The sequence below is a fragment of the Falco peregrinus genome, chromosome 8, assembly GCF_023634155.1.
Source record: "Falco peregrinus isolate bFalPer1 chromosome 8, bFalPer1.pri, whole genome shotgun sequence".
Lineage (NCBI taxonomy): Eukaryota > Metazoa > Chordata > Aves > Falconiformes > Falconidae > Falco > Falco peregrinus.
Genome location: NC_073728.1, coordinates 32,598,635 through 32,623,675, shown reverse-complemented (window position 1 = coordinate 32,623,675; position 25,041 = coordinate 32,598,635). Strand labels below are relative to the sequence as shown.

Here is a 25,041-nt window from a genome sequence, read left to right as displayed (position 1 = left end):
CCGTGTGTTGTTTCAGAAAACTGGCACAAAGCACAGATTTGTTAACATGCTGAAGGTACTCAGTAAGTACCTTCCTAGTACAGCATACCACTCCTTTGATCATATCTGGTCCTAGCTTTTCAAAGTTAGAATCTGACTCTTCCCTTTTATGCCCCAGATATTTTTTCCTCTCTGGTTTACTAGTTTTGAAGTGAACAGTGGGTGGTTAAGATCTAAAATTCACTTACTCATGAGATACTGCAAAAACCCGTAATCAGTTTACAACAAACCAACAAAGGTGGGTTTTTTTTTAAATGGGAAATATTAATATTTACTTGGACATCCTTGGTTTGTATATGAAGCTTTTCTCTGTTTTTCAAACACAAACATGTTAGCTTCCAAACAGAATCTAATACCACTGAAGGAGTCTCAGTCAAAAGTTAGCAAAACTTCTCAAAGTTCATTACCACTGTCATTGAAGCTTTTAATCAAAATCAGTCACAAACTTAGCAAGAAAGAAAGTAAACAACTCTGTCATTCCTTCAACTTCCCTTTCCCAGTTCTTGTTTTTTAGGGTTAAATTTACTTGGACACAAATAAACCCCACCAGTTGAAACAGGTGATCAGTTTTTTACTGTTCCTTGTTTTCTTTCTGTGAGCCTTTTCCTTTAAAACACCCAACCTCATGTCCCACTCTTTTGCCATGCTCAGGCCCGGGAAGCAGGACTAGCAGCTCAGCAGCAGCTTGCAGGTCAGGAACAGGGGATGAAAGCAGCCCACTTAAGAATAAGCGAACACATTACACCTGTGAACTCCTCTGCACGAACTGATCTGGACAGCTCACTAAGGTACCTTCAGTAAGAGTTGATATTTTGTGATCCTCTGGACAGGCTTGATTAAATAAGAAGAGATAGAGTTGGCCAGTCCATGTCTTTGTTGAATTTCCTAGAAGAGATAAAACCAGCAGTTAATCATGGAAAACTCTTAACCCCCTGCCAGACAGAACCACCCACAACTAAGTTTAGCTCTGGATCTCCGCATTTCTTTGTTTAGTTTTTTAACTCTTACTTTTGCTTACATGCAAACAACTGTGGTCTCAGAGAGGCTGGCAATAAACTGCAGAGTCCCTCCAAGGCCTCTTAAACGGCAGGGGCCCTGTGCAAGTCAAGCTAAGGCTACGCTGAGTAAACAACACAGGCTTCAATTTAAATACGACTCATCTGTCACGTCAACTGGTTTCTCCTAGCTATGAAGGCTGAAAGCAGTCTTAATGTTCTATTAAAATGCAGTGACATTAAATTAAATTACATGCAGAGGGTGTAATTTAGCTGTCAAAACATAAAGACCCAGTACCATTTGAAAGCCCTGGGGTAGCTGAAATACCTGCAGATGAGTAACAGGTGTGACACAGTGCTGACAGACCTATGCTATCCTCAGGTGGCACCTGGGGGCCAGGAGAGAGAACCTTAGGATACCTTCTACAGCACTGAATACTTCTGTTTTGTCACCCGAATCTCAATCAAAATGTCTGTGCTGATCAGTGTGATGTGCTCATGAACTTCTGGAGACACTGCAGATAGGCACCTGGTGCAGTCTGCAAAGGGTCCATCTGCCTCCTTCCAACTGGTTCCAGTGAGAGTTAGGAGCTCCTGAAAATCCTACAGGATCCTAATGCACATATTTAGCCATCTAAAAGACCTCAAACTCACACACTACGGGGGCAGATTCTCTGCTGAAATAGAACAGGTTGGAATTCCTTCTGTCTCTTATCAGGCCCTGGGCATGCCTCCCCTTGCTCCTGGTCATCATCAGGAAGTCACTGGTTCCTAAAGGAGCAGATGGGGAGTGGGAATAGGACTTAGGTCCAGCCACTGGTGGGTAATTTGGAAGTTGTAAAGGGAAGAAGTTACAGAAGATGAAGTTTCTGTATACAGTGATTTTCTGCTGAGTACTGGGGAGGTTACTGGGGTTTTTTATCTCCAGTCTTTATGCTGGGATGCAAAAATAGCCACTTTTCACACAATGTGTTAATTTTTATTTTTTTTTTTTGTACTAGGCAAGTTTGTTTTAGGAAAAAAAATATCTCTGGTGCCACGAACAGGACCAAAAGGGGAAGGGGCTCTGTGTGGGGGCTAATGGTGTTTGCACGAAGCTGAGTCACGGCTGGCTCCAAACAGGGACAATGCCTCCAGAGCATGTGGCTGGGACTCAATTAGTAACTGCAGGAGCCAGCAAGACTTCAGCTACATCTGTGAACTTCCTGGAGCTGGCTAAGTACACTGGTTTTTGTAGGATCCAAGTAATGAATTTAGCACTACTCCTTCCTCCCAGTTCTCTGATGAGCAGAGCACGCTCCCAGCAAGATGCCTCCCCTTTGGGCATTCCTTGCTCTGCCAGGATGCTCCCTGGTCAGACTGTGTGGAGACAGAGTGGGTTGGCAGAGTGACAGCTGTCCCTGCTGCATGGGAACCTGCAGCAGGAAAGCAACAGCACTGCTACATGGCAATCAGACAAATACACTGCTGGAAAGGGACATTCTCCCTACAGCTCCTCCCTCTGGTCCTTGAAATGTTGGAGTAAGATGGCAGCTCGCTGGAGTGTGTCTTGGGTTGGCTTTGTAACAGCTGGAGAGGTCTGGACTTGCTGTGGGTGGAGATGGAAACCAGAGAGGTCTGTGCAGGGCAGCACACGGCAGTGCAGACGTTTCTCACACACCTCTAAGTAACACGAAGCACAGATATACCCGAGCTAGCTTTGAAGCTGCTGGCAGGGTTCAGAAGCAAGGTAGCCACAGGGCCCTGTGCTCTCTACTTTGCCCTGCTTCTTGTTTAAAGCAAGCTTGGCTCATGTTATAGTGTGCCACGGCTCACCACAGCACACAACTTCAGTTACTCCTTGTGTGGAAAAGTGTCCCAAGAGCCTGGAAGAAATGAAGGGATCTGGCAGGCACCACAGGCTGGCAGTTGTGTTGCAAACCAGATGAGCTGCAGAACAGGATCAACATGTAGTCTACGTGCAATGACAAAATCCCAGATAAAACACCAAAAAAATCCCTTGTGTAGGGAGCACAGGACCCTCAGATGCCCTTGGCTGGCCAACATGGAGACAGGAATACTTAAATACAATTTCATACCATAAGAGTTGCTGAATTTACCATGAAGCAGTGATAAAGTGCCCTGATTTTGTATCAAATGTCTGAAGAGATTCACAAATTAATGCAAGTCATCTAATTGTGTTGTTTAGTAGGAGGACAAACTGCATCCTGAACTGGGTGTTCAGACCAATGGCTTGCTGCATGGACTGATGCACCACTAAACTCTCATGAAACATTTAGGTTTTGTAACGCACGACACAAATCTTTGGTGAGCCATTTCAGAAAAAAAAATGTTCCCAAGGAGAAACTGAGACCCTGCTTGTGCTTCTGCCCATTTCCTAAGGGATACCCCAGCTCAGTAGAGAAACTGCCCAAGAACCATCATCCATGCAGAAACACAATGTTCTGCAATACTATTAAAGTCAACGAGCTTTACCGTGTTCTACACTGGTCATGCAAGTTAAAGGTGCCCTGTGGCTTCTTGAATGTAACAACTGATCTTTTCCAAGATTTAAGGGGAAAAAAATATTGAAAAATAGCAAAGCATATAGATGACTGAACCCAACTCTGTCCTGAGAGCCAAAGGTCACTTAAATAACTGACACTGAAATCAAATTGATCACCTCAATAACATGTAGATTTCTACCAGCTGAAGCTGAGGGCTAACACATGTTGGCAGTCAAAAATATAACTTGCTAGCCTGAACTATATGGTATTACAAATACTAAAAGTTGCCAAATACGGTAGGGATCATTTATCTTTGAAACTACTGAATGAAAAATACAGTTTTAAGTAATGTAGTAATGCTCTCAGACGATGAACAAGACAGATACGAAATGTGAAAAAATCCAATAAATGTCTACTACAGTTCTGTAAGATTAAGCACACTAGTTGCATTCCTTATGCAATTTCCAGCTAATATAACTATACCAGCTTCTGAGTTTTATAAGCAAAGCAAGATCTATGGAAAAGGGAATACAGTAATCTTTACCCTTTATTAGAATAATGCTATAGGATAAACTAGGCAAGTTTCACAATTGAGACTTTGTGTGTAATTTTTCCACCTGTGTCAACTGGTCTAAGAAGAGAAACTGCTTTTCTCTACAGATATTGTTTCACTTACATCCTTAGAATGTCCCAGCTACAACAGCAAAGCTAGTAATTTCTCATCAGTTTCAAACAAGATATGCCACTTATCTTTGCTCCTTCTGATTAGCTAACCCCTGTAATAAGCCCTGAAGCTTCAAATTTTCCATAGACTTGAAGGGTTCAGACAGATTACTGGAACTTCTTGATTTCATCTCAAAGGTGGCTTTCCATGATAGTTTATGCAATTGGAAGGTTGGTTTGTACACTTGTGATATTTGACCAGGCTTCTTACTAAGGGTTATATTCCCAATAACTCATTCTCATCATCAGGGTGTTTTAGGAAATTCCAGGTTGTGCCTGGAAGAAAAGAACTAGTCATTTCCTCTGTACTCCTTGGGCCAGGCTGTCCCCTGGCCTGCCACTGAACCACTGCCACTCCAAGGTCAAGATAAGAAGGATGGACACATACTTCACACTACCTTACATTGAGTGACTGGAGAAAAATTTTTTCTGGGGAAAGCCAGCTTTTGCATTTTGCACAGGCATCACTGGGTAGCCCAGGACAACTCCCACCAATGGAAGGAAAACATCTCGCAAAACAGCAGATGCTGACACATGAATAATCACTATTAAGCAACACCAGGCAGGTTTCCAGCCCATATACAGAGCTGCAGTGGAAAAGCTTAGCAGAGGAAACGCTTTTAACCTATGTAAACAACGCTGATCGACACCTAAGGTGGCTCAAACCCTCCACGAGCCACCGACCAGTATAAACCATTCAACAGGCTCAAGCGCCACCTCCTGGAAAATCCCTTTCAGTTCAATTCTACTTTTAGACGTTTGGTCACAAGGCAAAATAAAAAGGTGTTCATCACTTTTCTTCTTGCTCGTGTGAGATCTTTCGGTGTTGAGTGTAATTAAAATGCTATAACCATTGGCATAGACAAAACCCAGGGAAGATTCATGTCAGCTGCCAACCACATCACAGGCTGGATCCTGCTGAGTGGTTACATCTGTAAAGAGATTTTCAGTGCTTTGGAAAAGAGGTCTCAGTATTTTTTCAGAAAGGCAACTAATTAAAGTTGTAAGGTAGCAGACAAGCATGGCAAAATAGATGAGGTTCCAAAATTCAGAGGAAAAGCTTAAACATACTCAAACACTTCAAAGATTTTTCTCAGCCTACAAAACTGGGATTGGAGCCTACAAGTGCTTATCACCAGGTGTAGTCCTTGTAATGGAAATAGTCTAATTGTAGCCAATGGATTTCCTTACTAATATGATGAAGCAACTGTGTAATAGGGTGGGTAAAATTTGCAGAACAGGAAAACAGGATCTTGTTTTGAACTTAGTGATTTCAGGTCATAAAATACAATGGGATCTGCTTTTCATTTCACCACTAAACCCAGAAGCGGACAGTACATCTAAACCAGATTTTTAGGAAGGATTGAGTTTGAAAAATGCACAAAGGTTCCCATAAGAATGTGTCACCATTAAAAATGACTTGCCACACTGATGAAGATCACACATCACGCCACAGCCTACCAGTTTTCGTTGATACCTGCAATGTAATGAAAACCCCAAATGCCAAAGCACAAGAAGGAACGCTTTACTCAGATGTAAAGAGGAGGAGTTTCAGCAGCACTATGCATGCTGACAGAAAATGGCAATGGCTCCTTACATCAAAGAAGGTCCCTGCATGTTCCAGGATGAGCTGGCTGGAGTCAGGCTTGTTTTTGCAGTAGGTGACATACATCTGAAATTTATCTGCCTGTGAAAACAAACATCAAGGGAAAAGAAAGATAAGCTATTTCTCTGCTCCCACAGTCTTTCATTAAAGCTTACCAGGATAAATACAGGTGATCACTGTGCCTCCCCCCCCCCAACCAACATAAGAATTGAAAATTAGGAATGGAAGACTTATACACAGTTCATACCTTACCTGACCAGTTCTGAGGGGAACAAGATGCAGCCTGTAACAGCTATGGGAGGCTTTCATTAGCAAGTGTCACAGAGGGAAGGCCTAAAACTTTAATCCAGCTATAAAATAATTTCTAACATCTGTAATGATGTTGTAAAGACTGTATCCAAAAGTCTGAAGGTCTCAAAACTCAGTCATGAAGTGTTGGCTCTATCACCTACTTGCATATAAAGCCTGTGTAGAAACTCTGGGCCAGAGACTCACCTGGCTTAAACTGACTCGAGCCAACATTTTTGGCTTGACACTGGCTCAGACTTGTGACGCCTGACCTAGACTTGCCTTTCCTACTTTGGTTCAGACTTTAATGGCTCAAACTTTATGTTGTGTTAGGAGTGTTTTGCATTTCATTTCCTAATTTATTTATTTTTAAGAGGAAATGAAAAGCATCTGTGCACTCTTGCCTTAGAGCAGTTTCATATTACTGAACTCTGGTCTCAGGGACAGGCAGGCAAACAGAAGAGGAAGATCGCTTCCTTTTACCACTATTGCATTTTTTATACCAGGTATCTAAATAACAGGACCCTGCAATTGGGCAGGCAGCTTTGTATGTATGTGTGTAACCATATACACAGCTCTGGACATGTACTATTGCTGAGATGATGTGGCACTATCTTAAAAGTACCATGAAGATTTTGCACAGAATGATACATAAATGTGTCTGTCTTTCATACATATGTAACCTCTTCTTTGTAAACTATATTTCTGAATCCATTTTTTCAATATTTGTGTCATGTTTTTAAATTAAAACCCACTTGAAATCATCCAAATATGCTAATTTTTGACAAGTGAAAAATGTCCATAATTACTTTAAAAATACTAATTTCCAACTTTGAAATATGAATAAAACCATCAGAGAAAACATGAAGATACCTGACTTGCCTGGTAAAAATTTTGAAAAGAGAACAACTTTTATACAGAGAAATTATCGTAGCCAGTTCCTGGAGCCTTCTACACCCACGAAAACTCTTAGCATCAAGAGTTCAAAGTCCTGCTGGAAATTATCCTGGCATTGCATAATGGAATGAGAGAGCACAGTGGCTCAGCAATTTTATACTAATTTCTGAAGAAAAATGTTGATAAAATATGTTGTTCATGCCTTTATAAAGGTCTCGTGGCATAACTAAAATTCTCTAAGGAAGGTATATTAAGAATTTAACTGTCTGTCATCCCAGGGCCCTCCATAAATAAACGAATTTCACCCTAAATACAGGTTTGGTTTGATGAAGACCTTTTACACAGGAACCAGCAGAGGTAAAAAGCTGTGTTGGTCAGTGTAGAACAAGGAGAGAGGCTCTGGAAAGCTTTCACACCACTACTCAGGAGAAGAGTTAAGGGAGGGAACCTTTAACCCTAGGAGAGGTGAAGGACTGAACAGTCACAGTTCCAGATTAGCTTCTAAACTCACTTATTACAGATGTAACCCTTGCACCAGTTCCCAGCTTGTTTCTGTCTGTGCTGGAGGAATTAATTTGAATAAATAATGAAAAGAAGAAGCCTTATTACCCAGGTGACGAAGCAGTGGCCCACATCCTCAGGCAGTTGTTCGTATTTCTCTAGTTCTTTTAGAAAAATGCTGAAAAAAAGAAGATACCAATGCAATTAGTTACAGTCAAATACCCAGGGGAAGCAGAATGACCAATGAGTTAATCAGTCCTAATGATCAACACTTGTATCTTGATTATGAGGCTAATCAAGTGTCCTACCAATGGAAAAGGTTCTCTTTGCCAAGGTATGCTTTGGGTTTTGAGTACAGTCATGCCTGACTCCACTAGAAAGGAAAAGGTAGCAATCCCTAGTAGGTGGTCAGCGTATTCAGGACTGCAAAGTAATATTCAAGAACCAGAGTGTGAATCTGCAAAAAGATGTTGTGCAGTGGTTCAGAGGAAGAGCAAAAAGAGAAGCCCAAAGCTGTCAGATTTCCATCACCAAACTCAGCACACTGGGCAAAGGACAACAATTTAAACAAGCTTGACACTTCATAGGTAAGTAGTAAACACCCCAAATTTTTGTAATCAACTCTCTCCCAACACCATGTACCATGAGTGACATCTCTGTTTGTAGATGGAGCCCTGTGCAATGCCTGGGTGGAAAGAGGAATGTGAAACAGGAGTTGCAGAAGGAGAAGCAACTGACTGTGTTGTTTCCCAAGCCCTGAATCAGGCTGGGGGGTGCCTTAACATCACCAGCCAAAGCACAGGACTGTGGAGAATGTGATGGGGGACACAATTTATTTTAGCATTGCTAGAAATTTTAGAGGGGAAAGGATTACACATAAGCAGCAGGCTAGAGGAGGATGGGACAGGGAAAGAAGTGACAGCAGCAAGGGAGCTATGGGGCATGACTGAGGGCTAAAGGGGTGGTAGCTGGGAGCAAGGGAAAGTAAAAAAGGAAAGTAATAATAGATGGCATCAGACAGGGTCACTAAAAAGAAAGTACAGCACCACAAAAAGAGGGGAAGTAGAAAAGTATCCTGGTTTCAGCCGGGATAGTGTTAATTTTCTTCCTAGGAGCTGGTACAGTGCAGTCTTTTGGATTTAGTATGAGAACAATGCTGGTGACACACTGATGGTTTGGCCATTGCGAAGTCGTGCTTACCCCAAGTCAAGGGCTTTTCAGCTTCCTATGCTCTGTCTGCCAGCGAGGAGGGGCACAAGGAGCCAGGAGGGAGCAGAGCCAGGACAGCTGCCCCGAACCAGCCAGAGGGATATTCCATACTGGGATTTATGCCCAGTATGTACACTGGGGAGGGCTGGCTGGGAGGGGCCAATGGTTGCTCAGGGACTGGCTGGGCATCGGTGAGCAGGTGGAGCAATTGTATTGGGCATCACTTGTTTTTCTTGGTTTTATTCCTCTCTCTCTTTTCCCTTTTCATTACAATTATTATTATAATATTTTACTTTATTTTAATTATTAAACTGTTCTTATCTCAACCCATGGGTTTTACCTTTTTCTGATTCACCTGGTGGGGTGAGTAATGAGCAAGCAGCTGTGTGGTACTTAGTTGCTGGCTGGGGCCAACCCATCACAGAAGGCAGTTGGGTGCTCCTAGCAGAGTTTTAAATGAGATGCTAATATTTACCTGTATGATGGGGCAATTATTCTGGGCTGGCACTTGATTCATCTATTACTTAAAGGCCTTTTTAACGTAATACATAGTTTGAATCTACGAACCTGATACGCTTTCAAGCTGCTTGCACAAAAGCATGCATACGGCAGCCTCTGCTGGACCATACTTATGTCTGTATGATGGCACATCTATCTGGCTGAAGCACTGAAAGTCTCCCAGAACTTCAATAGGGAAGGGTTTTCTGATTTGTTTGTCAAACTGATTTGGTTTTGATGCGTAACTTGAAGAAAGACTTTGAAATTCAGACTGAACTTGTGGGATTCAGCATCCCTAAACATTGTTTGTAACTACCATTCCATTCACATTATAGCAGAGAAATCTGATCTGATACACAGTCTTATCTTGGTAAAATTGAGTAGTTAGTCACAAATTAAATACAGTCTCCAAGAAGTAGCAGGAAAGCTACTTACTAACCCATCTTATGTCAGCCACTCCCTTTTTCCCCCCTCCTGTTTTCCAAGATATCATATTTTTGACAGGCAAGCTTCCAGACTAGATCTAGTGCTGTGAGATGGAAAGCATGTATAGGACTACAAAGCATTGGTATAATATCACTTTAACATTGTTAATCAGCTGAAGGCAAAGTTTAAACTAAGACAAAATTCATTTTTGTAAAGAAAACAAAACAAGAAATAAAACATTATCTTGCAAATCCGGATCAACTTATTTCTAGTCCTGTGTGCATTGTACTGTAGGCGTTCACTGCAGATGTATAGGTATACACATGCCTTTGGTTTACTTAGTCAGTAAACATTAACAGAACTGTTAGGAAAACCTACTTGTTATGAAAGTCATATATCTCCTGAATATTGCCAAAGATGATGTGTTCCTTATTAAGGATACCAGCGGGTATTTCTTCCACTCCACTTGTCATTTCCCAAAGGTAAGTCTGGAAGACACCAGCAATTCTTAGTTTTCTGAATAAATGCAGTGAAAAAGAATAGATCTCCCTGCTTTATTGCCAAAGGCACAGGCTGACAAGGGAACTATGTACTTAAAGATTAAACAAACAAGCTAAAAAAAAATATTAAAAGAAAGTTTCAACATCACAGAAAGCTCTCCAGAGAAATTAAAAGTGCTGACACTTAGAAGTTGTCTGAGGAAAAAGCAGAAACACAACAACAACACCTGTCTTTGCTGTCCAACTGATGGTGTCCAAAACCAGCAGGCAGAAACACTTGAAAGATAAGCTGGATTTGCCACTTCAGTAGCATTAGATACATAACAATCTCTTTCAAACTGCAGGACTGTGAACGCTGACAGGTTTTACTGGAATACACTCTGCTTTTTGCCTTGAATATCACAGTTCCCTTCTACATGCTGCTGTAGAGCTAGGCAAGGTATTTGACTGTAAATCCAACTCTTTCTAGAGCATGAGAAAGGGATAGATTTGAATTTTTAGGAAAATGTTTCATGATTTAAAAAAAAAACCCTAGAAACCAACAAATTTCAAGTCTACGTGCAAATATCTTGTTCTTTACTGAGTCCCAGGACATTGCTCTCTCTCTGCAGGGGGGAGCGCAGCTTTGTAAATAAAGGCACACTGTGGTGTCTCCAGAGGTGCATTTACAGCCAGGTGTGGGGAGCACAGGACATGGTTCTGCCAGTGGGAGACAAGGTCCCTCTGCTGCCCACTCAACTCTCACCATCAGCAGGACATAGCTCTGTGGTTAAGGCACCAGTGGTGGTACCCTCACACATTCTTGTCAAGCTCAGCCTTTGCGGTACAGTGAACATCACCACCTCAAAGGATATCAGGTCCTTCCTAAAAATACTGGAGACTTCCCGGGCCGTAACTTACCTCTAAGCATTCATGCAAATCCCTGACATAAGCTTTTTCTGTCTGAAGCAGCTCAGCCATAATGAATCTGGAAAAAACAGGATTTCAGGTGTTTTGGACATTATAGGCATTTGTACAATGAACAAAAACCAAAACATCCTTCTGTTGTCTTAATCAATCAGTGTACTTCCACTCTAAACCTTCAGCTGCCTTACCTTGCACCTTTCAGCTCCATGAACAAAATACCAACCTAGCTTCTTGTAGGGGTATTTTCTAAATAACTTTTCTGCATAAAATTCCATTAAGTTGTATTTCTGCAACCCTGACTTGTGATTTACTATCTACATGACCATCTTTGACAGTTAATGGTTCTCAGATTTTTTTTTTCCCCAGGAGTAAGAACTTGAGATTCACAACAACACTTGCACCTTCACTAGCAGTCAGTGGCAAGTCACCCTGAAACTTGACCTTCAGTGGCAATATAGATGGATTTGGGAGACACCACTACTCTGAAGAGGCTTCAACTGCTGGAAGCCCAACAAGCACGTTTGTAGTGCCTGAGGCTGGGCATCTCAACGTTGAAATGCCCAATGTTTTGATAATGTGCCATAAGCAGACCAAGTGAAACCACTGTTCCCCTGAAGTAGAAACAGTTTCTTTTCATGTTTATGCACTGTAGTGATAATTTCAGAGAGCTGGGAAGGATTGTACATACAAATGCTTTCCGGAATATTCTCATACAAAAATTAAGACAAAATACTGTGAAATTAGACTGGTTTTAGATTTAAGTGCAATAAACACTCTCCAAATATTTCTTCTAGTATGAAATACTTCCAGTTCTTTCAGTTGTACACCCACTGAAATCTGAACCTAAACTTCAAGTGAACTCATGTGTCACTGAAACCTAGTTAACTCCTCTGGATGTCATTGGAGTTCAGATAATTCATAGACATATAAAGATGCTTTTCATGTTTTCCTGTTCATTTTACTTTTCACATACACACCCCTGAATGTCTCCATGACATCAGGGTCTAATCAAAGTGCTTGACTCACTCCTTTCCCTTTCCAAAAGTAATTTCTGATTAAAACCAAAAGAAATTAAACCTGTATAGTCTGAAATTCTCTAGCCCACAAGTCACAACTGCCCCACATCTGTAGGCTTATCTCAATAGCTCTGCAGCTGAAAGGAGTTATAGGACTGTCAGTCCATTCTAGTCACGCAAATATCATAGAATCACTCTTAGATAATGTGTCATGGCAGACTGTGAGTGTTTGGGGACATACTCTTTTTTTCTGGCTGACTTTCTTTTTTCTTCATTGACTTCATGGTTTGCATCTCGTAGCTTTACCTCCCGGTCTGAAAGACTTGCTGGAATAATATCTAGTTCTAGGTCCTTGTTATCCTAGAAAAAATAACAGTACAGATTTTAAATTCATTGTAATCCTACTGTTGTCCAAAATGCAACATGTTTATGAGATTAAATGGGTAAGAAGGGACAAAAGTAAGATAAAGATGTCAGAAAGAAGAAAATTCAAAGTGATTTAGAAGAACTACAGTGAGAAGGGAGAAGGTAAGAAGGTGAGAGAAATCTTAAAAAAACACCACCTGTGAGAATCGTTATAGTTGTCACTGTTACTCCTGTTCAGGAATAGGTATTGATGACAAATGTCTAAATTTTACCTTACTCCTTCATGTCTAAATTAGTTGCCTAGTGTGGGACTTCAAAAACAGTTGGATGAAGTGGAGCGCTATGCAGAGACAAGCCCAACTTCCAATGGCTGGCTGCCATGGAAATACCTTTCCAGACCACGGTTAGTAACTTAGTGCAAACCAGAGACCCTACAAGGGACAGTATAATTAAGGTATCCTGAGGGTGCAAGCGAGGGAATTTATTCCTCTTTCTTTGACACTTAATGTTGAAGGATGGTTGACTGAAAGGTTTTTAAGTGTTTCTGCTTCTGGCACTCCCCATTTATACTGCGGCCAGGGAGCAGAAGGTTCTAATTTTTGTTTCTCGTGTTGCTCTATTTCACCTAAAAGAGATCAGAGATGAGGTTGGGGATCAATTTTTTGGTTAGTTAAGGCTGAGAGAATGGAAAGTTACAGTCCAAGCCCAAGTCTGATTCAAAATAATGGTGTGGGAGCAGAATTTATGGTTTATGCTAAAATTAACACAGACTGTTATTCAACTAATGTGTTTTCCCCTTCCTTCCTAGTAGCTGTATGGTCTCCTGGAGAATGGTGCAAACATTTGTTTAGAAAGTCTTTCTGATCTTCACCTGTCTCCTCCTCATACCACTGATCTACCACAAAAACACCTTTTTCTCTTCAGAAACAGTTCTGAGCTTGTCTAGGTAGGTTGACTAGGTCTTAAGTGTTTCTTACAGACACGATAACCTGCAGCATTTATACCATAGCCTTCACCTCCCCCTGTGACTTTCAGCTTCGGTATAAAATCCCAGCAGGACATGGACTTACAGTACCTCTGTATTGATTCCAAGGGCTTTTTCCAGAGAGTAGCGGTATTTCCCCATCCTGAGAGAGAAGTCACGGTAGCGTTTGTCGACGGTGGTGACCCATTTCCTAATTTCAGTGGCGTGTATATGTCCTTTTTCTACAAAGCTATCAGCCAGCTGGATGAGGAGCTTCACTTTCTCCTTTGTTTGCTGCCCAAAATATGGTCCTTGGTTATGTTGCATTATTACCATTTCCTTTGCTTTTAATTCACACAGCAGTAAGAAGCAGCTTGCTATTTTTTTATACATCATTAAAGACTGTCTGTACTTAATCTTACACAAAATAAGATGCTTTCAACTTTTCCCAGTAAAACATGAAAGGAATGACATTTTTATAAGGAGATTATGAAGCTGCAGTAGATACAAGTTGAGTTTTTGAAACCACACATGCACAAACACATAAGGAAAACGTTGAAACTTAGACATGCCTCCTTCCTATAACCAAAAACTTATTTTTTGTGAGCCTTGGAGTAGAAGATAGCATTTAAAAAATCACACCTCGTAAAATACGCAAGTTACTTGAATCTATACTGAGGTGGTTCTGCAGACCCGAGCAGGCAGGTCATTAATACACCACATACCATTCCAGGAAGTGAGTTTGAGTCACTACTACTCTGTTTCAGAAACAAGCAGAATTTAAATCCAAATTCCTGTTCTACAATAAACTCCTCCATCAGTATTTTAGTTCCACTTAGAGTACTACAAACTAAAAGAAGCCTGAACTCCAAAACATACACTGAGCCACCAAACCTTCCACAGGTCTTTTCTAAACCACCTGGGCTCTGATTGCCCCTTAGTCATTATGTTTTTCTGTGTTGAGGAACTTTGTGCAAATCTGGCACAAAGGAGCTAGTTATAAATTAGCTTAGATTCCAAATCTATCCCAGGAACTGAAGGTGTCTGGACCTTATGTTTGAGCCAACTCAAATACAGAATGATTATAAAAACTGAGATATCAACTGTACAGACTGCACTCCATCTGTAATGCACATATTAATCCTCAAAAGCAAAAGGAGAATCAGTCGTATCCTCGGAGGTATTGGCAAGTTGTTTTTCAGAGATGGAGGAAACTTTCCATGCTGACTGAAGCAAGACATGTTGGCAGGTACTTGACATTATCAGCAATCGGGCCACAAATGGACAAATGTGTGTCGGACCAGAAAACATCTAGCAGATTTCAAATACAATACTAAATTCAAGAAATTTCACCAGCAAAATAAACAGCTGAATCATAGATCATCTTAACAAATTAATTGAATACTTAAGCAAGGCTAGGTGTGATGAAGGAAAAATCTGACTAGCTGTTATATTTAAAGGGTGTTTCATTCCCAAAAGCCACTGCTGATTCTGCTTTGCAAACAATTGGTTTGGCCAGAAAGTTATTGGGATCAGGAAGACTTTCAGTTACAGCTTAATTTGAGAATAACATCAGTCTGGGAGTGACATGCATTTACCAAATTGCATGTGGCAGTGAAAATACTCTAGGGCAGCAGTAGAAAAGTGATTTACTAGAGCTCTGGGGAGCAAGACTAGATGTGTCAGTGTAAGGACCAGCCAGTTATGGTCAATAAGGAACAAGGTATAAAACTCAGTCCTAGGCTAAGTCAAGAGTAGAAATAGTTTGGAAACTTCAGAATGCATCAGGATTTTTCTGATCAAAATTAAATTATAAACTGGAACATGATTTCAGGTAGACTGATAATGGGTGGAGGCCAGAAGTACTGTTAAAGGCACGTTGTACAGGTTCTGTCTGATTAAATTAACTTCTACCCACTGCTACTTATCTCCCATTTTCACAAACATGCAAGCTAAGCAAAAAGGAAGGAGACAAGAACACCACAAAGCCTGTGAATCAAACCCATGGAAGCACGGACAGCCTAATGAGGAATTTAAGGATTACAGAAGATCAATTTCAGTACACAGTGAAATGAAGCTACATAACACCAAAGCCATGGTCTTGTTGCAGTCCGATTTTGCAATTTAGATCCTTATCAGTGACTGTTAATACCCCCGTGGATTCACTGTCTGTAAATCACCTATGGTTTGAATTAATTTGTCTGAAGCAGATCCAATCACCATTCCTCTGTAAACCCCACCAGTTTTCTCGGAATTGCTCCATATAAATGAATAGATTCTTGGTAAAGCAGTTTTGTATTCAAAAATGTTCACTCTGGAGTTAAAACCCCCATTTATTTAAAGTATTTTGTTGGGATCAGCAGATTGTTTCTAAGGAGATAAATGATCAACCGTGATCAACCAAATTAATTTGGAATTAATTAAAGAAATTGTAGTTGCAGTAACTGAACAGACAGGGAATCCAAGATGACCTTGGATATGTTCAAAACAATTAGTTACTCTATACCTTTCTTGTATGATTGTTTGAGGATGGAATTAGGCTACGTCTCATTAGGCTGCTGTGAACTCTGCATGCAAGTGGTCGTTCCCTTCCTTCTGATCAGAACAAAAAAGCTGCATAACCAGTACAGACCAAGGGGGAGAAAACCTCCTTTTTGTGTCTATGTTTTGCTAAAAATGAAAGATTACAGTTCTCAAAACACATTGATCTTCTGGGCCAAGAACGTCAGGAGGAAAATACAAAATCAAGAGAATATTATTACAGAGATCTGAGGCATTGAAACAGGATCATAAACATAGACTAATGCAGATGCCATAATTACATTAAAGTCACTGTTTACCTTGGCAGGCACTCTGAATTCCCCATATTCCTTCAGGAGTTCCTGAGTTTCTTCTGCTGATTCCCCTGTGGAGTTGTGAGTAGAGAGGTAATATTCGCCTGTTTCTTGGATCCAGTCTAAGGCCTGTGAATGTCAAAAACAACCAAAGGAAAACCAAAACAAACAATCTTTGTATTTCAAGAACTAATTCTCTGACAAAAAAAAATAATATCTGCCAAATAACATATTAAATCCATTGGGTCTTAATACTGTGTATACCAAGACACTTTCTAGGAACACATAAAAAGACTACAGTAATCTAAGCAGGTGGGAGAGAATACAAAAGACGCTGTATGTTTCCTAGGAGAAAAAGGAATGCAGGGAATTCTACCTGTACAAGGATAAATCTGCACACAGTGAAAGCAGTTGTCTCATTCAGAAATAGTTCAATAAAACAGTTTGCTCTTATACTTTTTTTCAAACAAAGGAACAAATCCAGAAATTAATCTGACCTGGCAAATATACTGAGGTTCATTGTTGGATTTTGGAATTTTCTTCAATTGTTTTAAAAATCTACATTTGCCATGTTTTCAAAAGTTACAGTTTTTAAATACCGGTTGAGATTACAACAGGAACCCCACACAGAGGCAATACACAGATACAGGAAATATTTACACACTGCCAAGACAGAAAGACAAAGTGGGGGTTTTACATTACCTGCTTGGCACTGCGCTCAAAGACAACATATTGTTGGCACTGATCTAATCTCCGCTTCTTCAGGGTCCAGAAGTGAAGGACCCGGTTCTCCCTCTGCAGCAGCTCACTCAGAATGGCTGTAGGGCAAAGGAAAACATCTGCATGATTAGCGATTCTGTGAGTGTATACAGAAATAAGCCATAAAAAACTGAACGTGCTCACTCTGCCTGGACAGCATTCCCAGGAGCAGAGCCTCTGAGACTGTAGTTCCTAAAAACAAGCACTGATTCAAAGGGGCTGCCTTAAGAAAAAACACACACAGACACACACACACAAATATAAATAAATAAATAAATCAATAACCCTTAAAAAAAAAAAGTGCAGTTGCAGGTTTGTCTGGTAAAGGAGAAGATGCTAGAACAGAGTTTGGGATTTAACATGATTTCTAGTCCTTTTGTTCTCTTGTGTTGCTTATTTCAGAGGTCTAGTACTGGCTGACATAGAAGTTGCCCTTTTACTGCCTTGCTGGTTGCTCTGGCCACAGGCTACGCAGCCCTTGGCACCAAAGCCTACTGTCCCATATAGAGCTCTGGTCATGACTGAATTTTATTCAGACCTGAGCCCCCAGTCTGACATACTTGGTAAGGGTTCTCATACAGCTGTGCTGCCTGGCAGCCCTCTGTGTGCTCCCCATGCAGTGACTGCAGCAATGGTTTTGGGTTGAGGCCTGGTATTGGTCCTCCAAACTGTTTTCTGTGTGACAGGGGCGTGACAGACACCCAGATTCAGTAAGAAACTGGCAGGAGACCTGCTACTCCTTGGAGTCTAGGACATACATGTTCTCCTTCAAAACCCAAGCGCTCAGTCAGACTATAACAACTTGATGAAAGGGTGTGAATTAACTCTTTAAAAAATACCATGGGTTTAACTGAAAAGATTATATGCAGAGAGCATAGAGAGGCTACAAGAGATTCACACTATATCACTAACAACAACCTAGTTAAACCTGAGTTTTTCTATTTAAACCTAGCTAAGTCCTGTGCAACTGGCAGCAGCATCACCCATCCCAGCCATGCCTGGACATGGAGCTCAGCAGGTAAGGCATGGCAGCCCTCCTGTCCTCGCCTCAGAGCACATCATCCACTAAGAGAGGGCTTAGGCACTCACAGCCTGGCAGCAGCTCCACTCTTTTATACTAAAACATTGAGTCTGGCTTCTCAGCCACCTACGGTCACTTAGGATCCTTTACAGCACCTGTTAATAACCCCTCTCACCCTAAGCCCTTTCTGATAGGGCTGATATTTATTGCTTATGTATCAACACTGGGGCAGTAAACAGTTTTGGATGTATCCCTCCCCATTTACAAGTGTGACACTGATTATGGCCAAAGAATTTGTAATACTTAATTGCAAAACCTACTCTAGTCCTTTCTGAGGGCAACGGGAACTTTGAATGACAAAGGGAACTTGAAGCTTGTCATGGGTGCTCTAGATCAGGTGCCTGCATAAACAGTTTATGCCAAATATAACTAATTTTGTTCTGCATTAATGACTTTGCTTTGGAAGCACAATAAGTATCCTACTAAATAGTTCTTTTATTCTGAACTAAAGCACCCACTTCAAAGATTTTCTGTGAAAAGACTCACCACGTGTAAGAATTACACATTTGGCTTTGAAAAAGACTAATACACAAATTGTTTTTTATATAAGTGAGTCATTTCAAACAAGCTCAGTGAGGAACAATCACAAGCTTATATCAGGTGCATATTTAAGGGCTTGTTGAGTCAGGGTTTAATTAATTTTCCCATGATTTTCAACTGTAGGGAACAAAAGTCCACAACAAGAAGAAGCATTTGACACAGTAGAGGGGGAAAGCTGAACAAAGTCATGTTAGCATTGAAGAACTGGTATTGAAAGAAAGGAAGGAAAATAATCCCTTCAGTAGCACCCCTTTAATCTTCTGTGTATAATCAAAGCTCCCATTCCTCCCACATATATAATGACTGCACTGCTTTTAACCTGTGCCTTTCTGCAGCTTGTAAGAAAGCCAATAATAATAACAAAAATAGTTTGTTTTTGCAGGATCTCTTTGCTCATTCTTATCAGTACCTTGCAGCACTGCCAGGCACAGATTAACAACTGTTTAATTAAGCAGAGGACTGAAAACATTTTAAACATCTCAGATGTATCATCTGATTGTAAGCAATGCTCTTCTGACCAAACGAAGGTAACTGCAGGCAGGTACTTTTGCTGGTGATTATTTGATGCAGTCAGACATCAAAGAGGATTCCAGGGACAAAAAAATAGCAGATCCATCCTAGGGATGAACAAGTCTGGGGTTCATTGTTTTCCAGTGCTCAGCAGCAACAGGATGCATCTAGACCTTGTATTCGATATGTGCTTATGTATTCATTTTTAGGTATAAAGGCAAAAGAGTGTCTGATCATCTCAGCTGACAACCTACATAATGGCACAATGCCATGGACTCTCCTGACAGGAGAAGCCAGAAAAAGTCCATGTTTCAAACCCCTTTTCTTTTTTCCCTCCACTACCACTTGCAACAGCAGAGTTCTGTATAAGAACTGATGCCCTGCAGAAGGGGCATCACTTTCTGAGAGGCCTCGCTACCACTGCGAAAGGTGTCAGGCCTATGTATGATTTTAGTGACAGAGAGAGATGACAAAACTTAAGGTGCCTTCTTAGCATGTTCACGAACTTTAGGATGACCACACAGCAGAGAGGGAAGCAAACAAAACCTTCAATGCTGTCATTGCACCAGTGCACCAACCTTTCACTTGCTGCTCGGGCCCCCTTGTATGGCTTGCTACTCCAGGCATGCTGACATTGTTCCTGTGGATGTACTTGAGGAACACTTCAGCATTCCTTCGTGCCAGTGTACAGGCCTAAGAAAAAAAGTCCCCACCAAAAAGAATCAGTAAAGATGAGCAAAGAAAGCAAAGGGGACCCAAGGGAGTTCTCTACTTATTTTGCAGGGAGAAGTTTTCTTTCATCTCGGAACGTGATAGCTTCAGCTAAGAGTCAATAAACTCAGCTAATAAACTAACAGCCTCATAAATATATTAAAACATGAGTAATTTTGAATATAGTGGCTGATTTTATATATTAAGGCAAAATAACGGCAATAATAAAACAACTGGTTGTAAAGAGCTAGTACATCACACATTCTCAATTTAACCCATCTCTCAGGAAAAGTACTCATTGTTTCAAAAAACGTACAATCTAGAGGCATAATTTCTTAAGCCTTGCCTGCAAGCATAGTTTCATTTTGTATATCAGTTTTAGTAGAAGGTGGAAGGATGGCTGTCATTTGACTTGTCAGCTGGTTAGCTTCACAGTTCTTACAAAGCAGCACCTGGAAGGCAGGAGAAAATCTCTGTCTCCATCCTGGTGCTGCCCTGCAGAGACACAATTGCTTCAATTGTTAGTAGTTCTTCAGTTACTGGCCTTGAGGACAGAATTTGAAATGCTGGATGGTTTATATAAGCCAACATCAAAATGCCGTATGATACCTATCATTTATAATGCTTATCATATGCAATTTTGAGAATTTGAACTTTGAACCAGCACAACAACTAACATCCTTCAAGTGCAATGCCAATACCACCTAATTAGTCCTGATGACATCTCTGAGGTATGCATTGATGATAATGCTTATTACCCCTACTATAACAGTGTAAAACTGGCGTAGGGTTTATACAGGCAGTCAGTAGTTGAACTGAAATTACACCTCAGCGCCTCATCTCAAACTCATCAACACTGCTCTAAATTGACTACTTAGTGGGGAGTTTTCCTGACTTATAAGAGAACTAAAATGAGACCTTGAGAAAAGCCTCCTTCTGTTCCAGATGTTTGCTGATCAGAGGGATGACGTGGTCTATCTCAGCTGCTGGTCCAAGTTTATCTCGACCTCCACACCAGTCCTCATCCCGTCTGTATTCTTGCTCCAAACTCTCTAATACGCTGCACACCTGAAACATGCCCACAGCACAATTCAGTTAGCTACAGTCATAATAAGGAGGAACATATTTAGGAAAAGTATGACCAATGACATTTCAAATCTAAATGTTTTGGACTATGGGCCATGGCATAGGAATAACTGGGTATGAAACAAGCCCTGGACAGAATGATCTAGCAGTTCTTCTTACCCATAGGCATCTCCACTGCGTGGGATGCCATTCATCTGGTTTAAGGGTGATAAATCCTTCTTTTCCAATGGATAAGGTGGCGGGGGGGGGGGGGGGGGGGGGGGGGAGCTAAAAAAGTTGAATCAAGGCAGGGGTCAGTCTGGCCCCAGGGGATCATTCAGGAAACAATCCCTATTCTGGAAGGGTGCTTTAGGTGTGTTTAAATCTCCCTGAAGTCAAGGGACTTAGCACATACTTAAAGAAAAAACACATGCTTAAATCCTTCCCTGAAACAAAGTCTGAAGCTGGAACTAATTCTCTTCAGCTGCATGTTAGCTGTTCCCCATATAGCTTTTGTAAAGACTGGTGGCAACCAGCAGACATTAAATCAGTGTCACAACCTAGGTGGATGCAGGTGTTCCAATGTACAGGGCTTACACACATATCTTCTATCTTGATAGAACAGCGGGAATGACATAAATAAACCAACGCAGTCTGAAAATTGTGTATGCAGTGGCCTCAGACAAGGCTGAGTCTTTTGTACTGCAGATCCTGAGAATACTCTCAGTGGCCTGTGCAGACACTTAAAAAATCGCAAAAGTTTTCCAGAACATTTGGAATTTCCTCCTTCTCTCCCAGAGGGCTCTTCCTACCCACTCCACTGCTGAGATTACTCAAGATGCAGTTATTGCTAGGGGTCCAGCTAACCACGTTCACCCTTTTCTCACTCACTCTTGCAACTTCTGTATGAATACAGTTATAATTCAGAGGACCCCACATGATTAAGTGGATAGTGTGGAAGAGACTCCAGCATCACCCACCAATCCTCCCCACTATTGCAGGCCATTTTCATATAACTCCATCCATGAATACATCGAAGTCCATTTTAAAACGGGTGAGCCTAGGGAAACCGATCAACTTATCCTGCTGCCAGGCTGTTCAAGGACCTTAAGCATCTGACAATCTGAAATCATCTTCTTGCTTGGATGCAAACCAGCATTCACTCTCAAGCATTTATTGGAAAGCAAGTGCCCCACGCATTATTAGGCACATGAAAGCATTTCCATTTTACTTCTTGAAAACTTCAGGACTCTATTGGGTTTGGTGACTTAAAAAATGAAAGCAGAAAGACTGCCTGGGATCCACATCTTTCCAGAAAGGATGGTCCCTGTACATGCAAATATCATCTTTCTGTTAAGGTGATGAGAGAAATTAATACCAAGTGGGCTGTCAATGAAGTCAGAGAGAAACTGGGCTATTTGGAAGCCAGGGTTCCAGCAGTTATATCAAGAACATAGTGTGCTTGGGGTAGACAGGCATGAAAAATTTTGGCTGGTTGTAACAGTCTCTCCACCCTTTTAGCTGCTTTTTCGAGATACTCGGATTATTCAGGATCCAGTAAATTACTCAATCCGCTGTCATCCAGTCAGGGAGCAGACCATTAAGGATCGTAGATCAGTCGTGTGGCCCAAGAGGAGATGACAGACTACTTGCTGCAGTGAGTTCATGAGAATTCAAACACTGAATGATCTTTACCCTAAACATTTGCTGAATAGACACAACTAATGAATGAACTGGTGGACACTACAGTATGCTTGTCTATGACTTGGAAACAGGAAGAGACTGAACTGACAAATTACTGGCTATGCATATTTTGGCCAGCACATTTGACCGTCTAAAGCACTAATGAATCCCTTAATGGTTTTCATTTCTCACAATCCTTCACCAGCAGTAATTCATTTCAATCTTGAGTGCATCAGGGACTGTAAATCTGTTTGAAACACCTCACAGTGAAAGACATTCATTATAAGGAATGAATTAATCTTAAACAATCTTAAAAATGCATTAAACAAATGACACTTAAAAGTGGCCCAAGGATCATCTACAGCCTCAATGTTAAGGAAAAAATAACCTCTTTCCCCAGCGATACATTTAGTTGTGCTAAAAAACTTCCCATGTCTGGTTTTCTAGTTGAGGAACTAACTGTGTGATAATAATAATAACAGAAAATTTAATGGAAATCACTGATGTCTTTTGTTAAAACCACAGGTTCCTGCAATGTCCGTGTTAACATGAACTGCCTGGCTGCAGTAAATTACATCAGGCAAGGCTGTTTGAGTATCCACACGATGACACTAATTCTCACTGACTACAGTATAAATGACACCTGCTTGTGCAAGGGATGAATAATTGCACCATATCAGCAGCCAACTGCAATGTGTTTTGCAATTCATGGACACCTGGGATGAAGTAAAGTTTTGTCAACATATAATGGTTGCTGCTGTAATTATCTGTGTTGCGTATGGGTTTAGGAGAAATTGCTTCATACCTTGGCACCTTTTTTGGCATAGTGGTATTTAACTTTTAGCGAAAACACTGGCTAGTACTGCTCACAAAGTAATTAACTGCAAGCAGTTCTCAAGGAAAGGCAGATTTCTATTCCTCAAAATTAACTCTGATATCATGAGAACTTGAAACAAAAATGGTGGGATTTCAGAAATTCTTCCTGTTGGACAGGGGACAATTGAAACAACCAAACTTCAAGAATTACATTGCTTCATTGAAAACTTTTAAGGTGAAAGTTACTGCGAACTGCTGCCTTTTTTTGTTTGGTTGGTTTTGGGGTTTTTTGTTACAATACTTGTCAAGGAAACAACTTTGACTACGTCAAACTTTGGTTTCCATGTGTGGCTTAGCATTGCTATGCCAATGGAGCAAATGTCTTTTCACTTAATTTTGCCAGTGCTGTGAGATCCCTTGCTGGCAGAAGACCCTCCGCACTCAGGGTCAGAGGAGAAAGCCCATACCTGCCAGCACTGTTACATCATGGAGTGCACTCACATTAGTGTTTGCCAGCTGGGAGTCACGTGAGGGCTCAACACTGGCCCTGTTCAGGTGACAGAAAGGTTTATATGCACCTAATGCATGGATGAAGACTTGAAAACATATGTAAAAAGACAAAGGGCAGCTTTTAAGGGCAAGCAGGGCTGACTGAAGCCACACACTTTCTACTTTTGGGATTACTCAAGGAAAAGGGAGAAGAATGAGCATGGCTCCTTAGTGGTATTAGCAGAGCAGGCATTTGGAACAGTTCAACACTCTGCGCTGATCTTGGTGAGTAGCAAGTTCTTCACACTCTACACTGGGAGCTAAATCCCAGGCAGCAGTCATACACTATGGCACAGATATGATACTGTTCAGCTCACCTGCTCAGAAGTTTTGTAGAAGGCCACTGAGGCATTGACAAGTTTGAGCCTGTCCTCCATCTTCAGCATCAGCTGCTGCCAGTGCAGGGCCACCTTTTCAGCACACTCTCGGATAGCATCAGCATCATAATGCCCAGCCTGTAGCAACACTTCAGCTTTCTGCTGGACCTGTAGGGCACTCTGGTGTGTCTTCTGTAAGGAAGTGGCATGAAAGAGGGACTGTGTATGAGGGGAGGAAAGAGAGGTTGTATAGATGTGCCAGATGTATGGTAGAAAGGTGAAGCGAGGTGTGAGCATGAAGATGCAAGAGAGTGAAACATTTTCAGAGCGTTATCTTCAGTTAACAGTTACTTTCTGCAAAGCATTTTAGTTTAAATTATTCACACACATTTGCAACATTATTAAAGCTTGAGAAAAGTAAGCGCTGGCTAAGATGGGTTAGCTCACTGGTCAGCTACTGCCGCTTGGGCAACAGCCCTGGGTGGGATTGCCAGTGGATCCATTTTGACAACCCGTATGTGGGCAGCTGTTGTGCTGAGCTCCCAGCCAGCCTGTACTCAGCGCTGACTGCATGCCACACAACCTGCAGATACAAAACTAAACACCAGAGTTGGCAAACTTTAGGGTCTTTAGGGCCTGATCACCCTAATTTGACTCTTGCCAGGCAGTATGCTGGCATCAGCAGCTGTACTCATGTGTGTAATTTTCCTGTCTGCAGTATACAAAACATCAACCCCAGAAGATATGAAGACGCCT

At 41.3% G+C, this 25,041-nt stretch overlaps 1 protein-coding gene across 8 annotated transcripts in view; it reads right to left on the bottom strand.

The window, feature by feature from the left end:
• Positions 1-25,041, bottom strand: part of KALRN (kalirin RhoGEF kinase) — a 528,424-nt gene that overhangs the window by 148,614 nt on the left and 354,769 nt on the right. For 7 of the 8 annotated variants that reach the window (XR_008748289.1, XR_008748288.1, XM_055811375.1 and 4 more), the window contains exons 17-28: positions 24,286-24,504; positions 20,774-20,923; positions 19,723-19,837; positions 16,957-17,072; positions 16,261-16,383; positions 13,532-13,714; positions 12,332-12,450; positions 11,069-11,135; positions 10,047-10,156; positions 7,644-7,713; positions 5,841-5,930; positions 832-924 (exon numbers count right to left, since the gene is read on the bottom strand). Coding sequence is in view for 6 of the 8 variants with exons in the window: in XM_055811375.1 (XP_055667350.1) it covers positions 832-924; positions 5,841-5,930; positions 7,644-7,713; positions 10,047-10,156; positions 11,069-11,135; positions 12,332-12,450; positions 13,532-13,714; positions 16,261-16,383; positions 16,957-17,072; positions 19,723-19,837; positions 20,774-20,923; positions 24,286-24,504 (1,455 nt within the window). In the remaining 2 variants the exon portion in view is untranslated. The remainder of the gene's footprint in view (positions 1-831; positions 925-5,840; positions 5,931-7,643; positions 7,714-10,046; positions 10,157-11,068; positions 11,136-12,331; positions 12,451-13,531; positions 13,715-16,260; positions 16,384-16,956; positions 17,073-19,722; positions 19,838-20,773; positions 20,924-24,285; positions 24,505-25,041) is intronic. The other variant, XM_055811372.1, reaches the window with a different exon arrangement.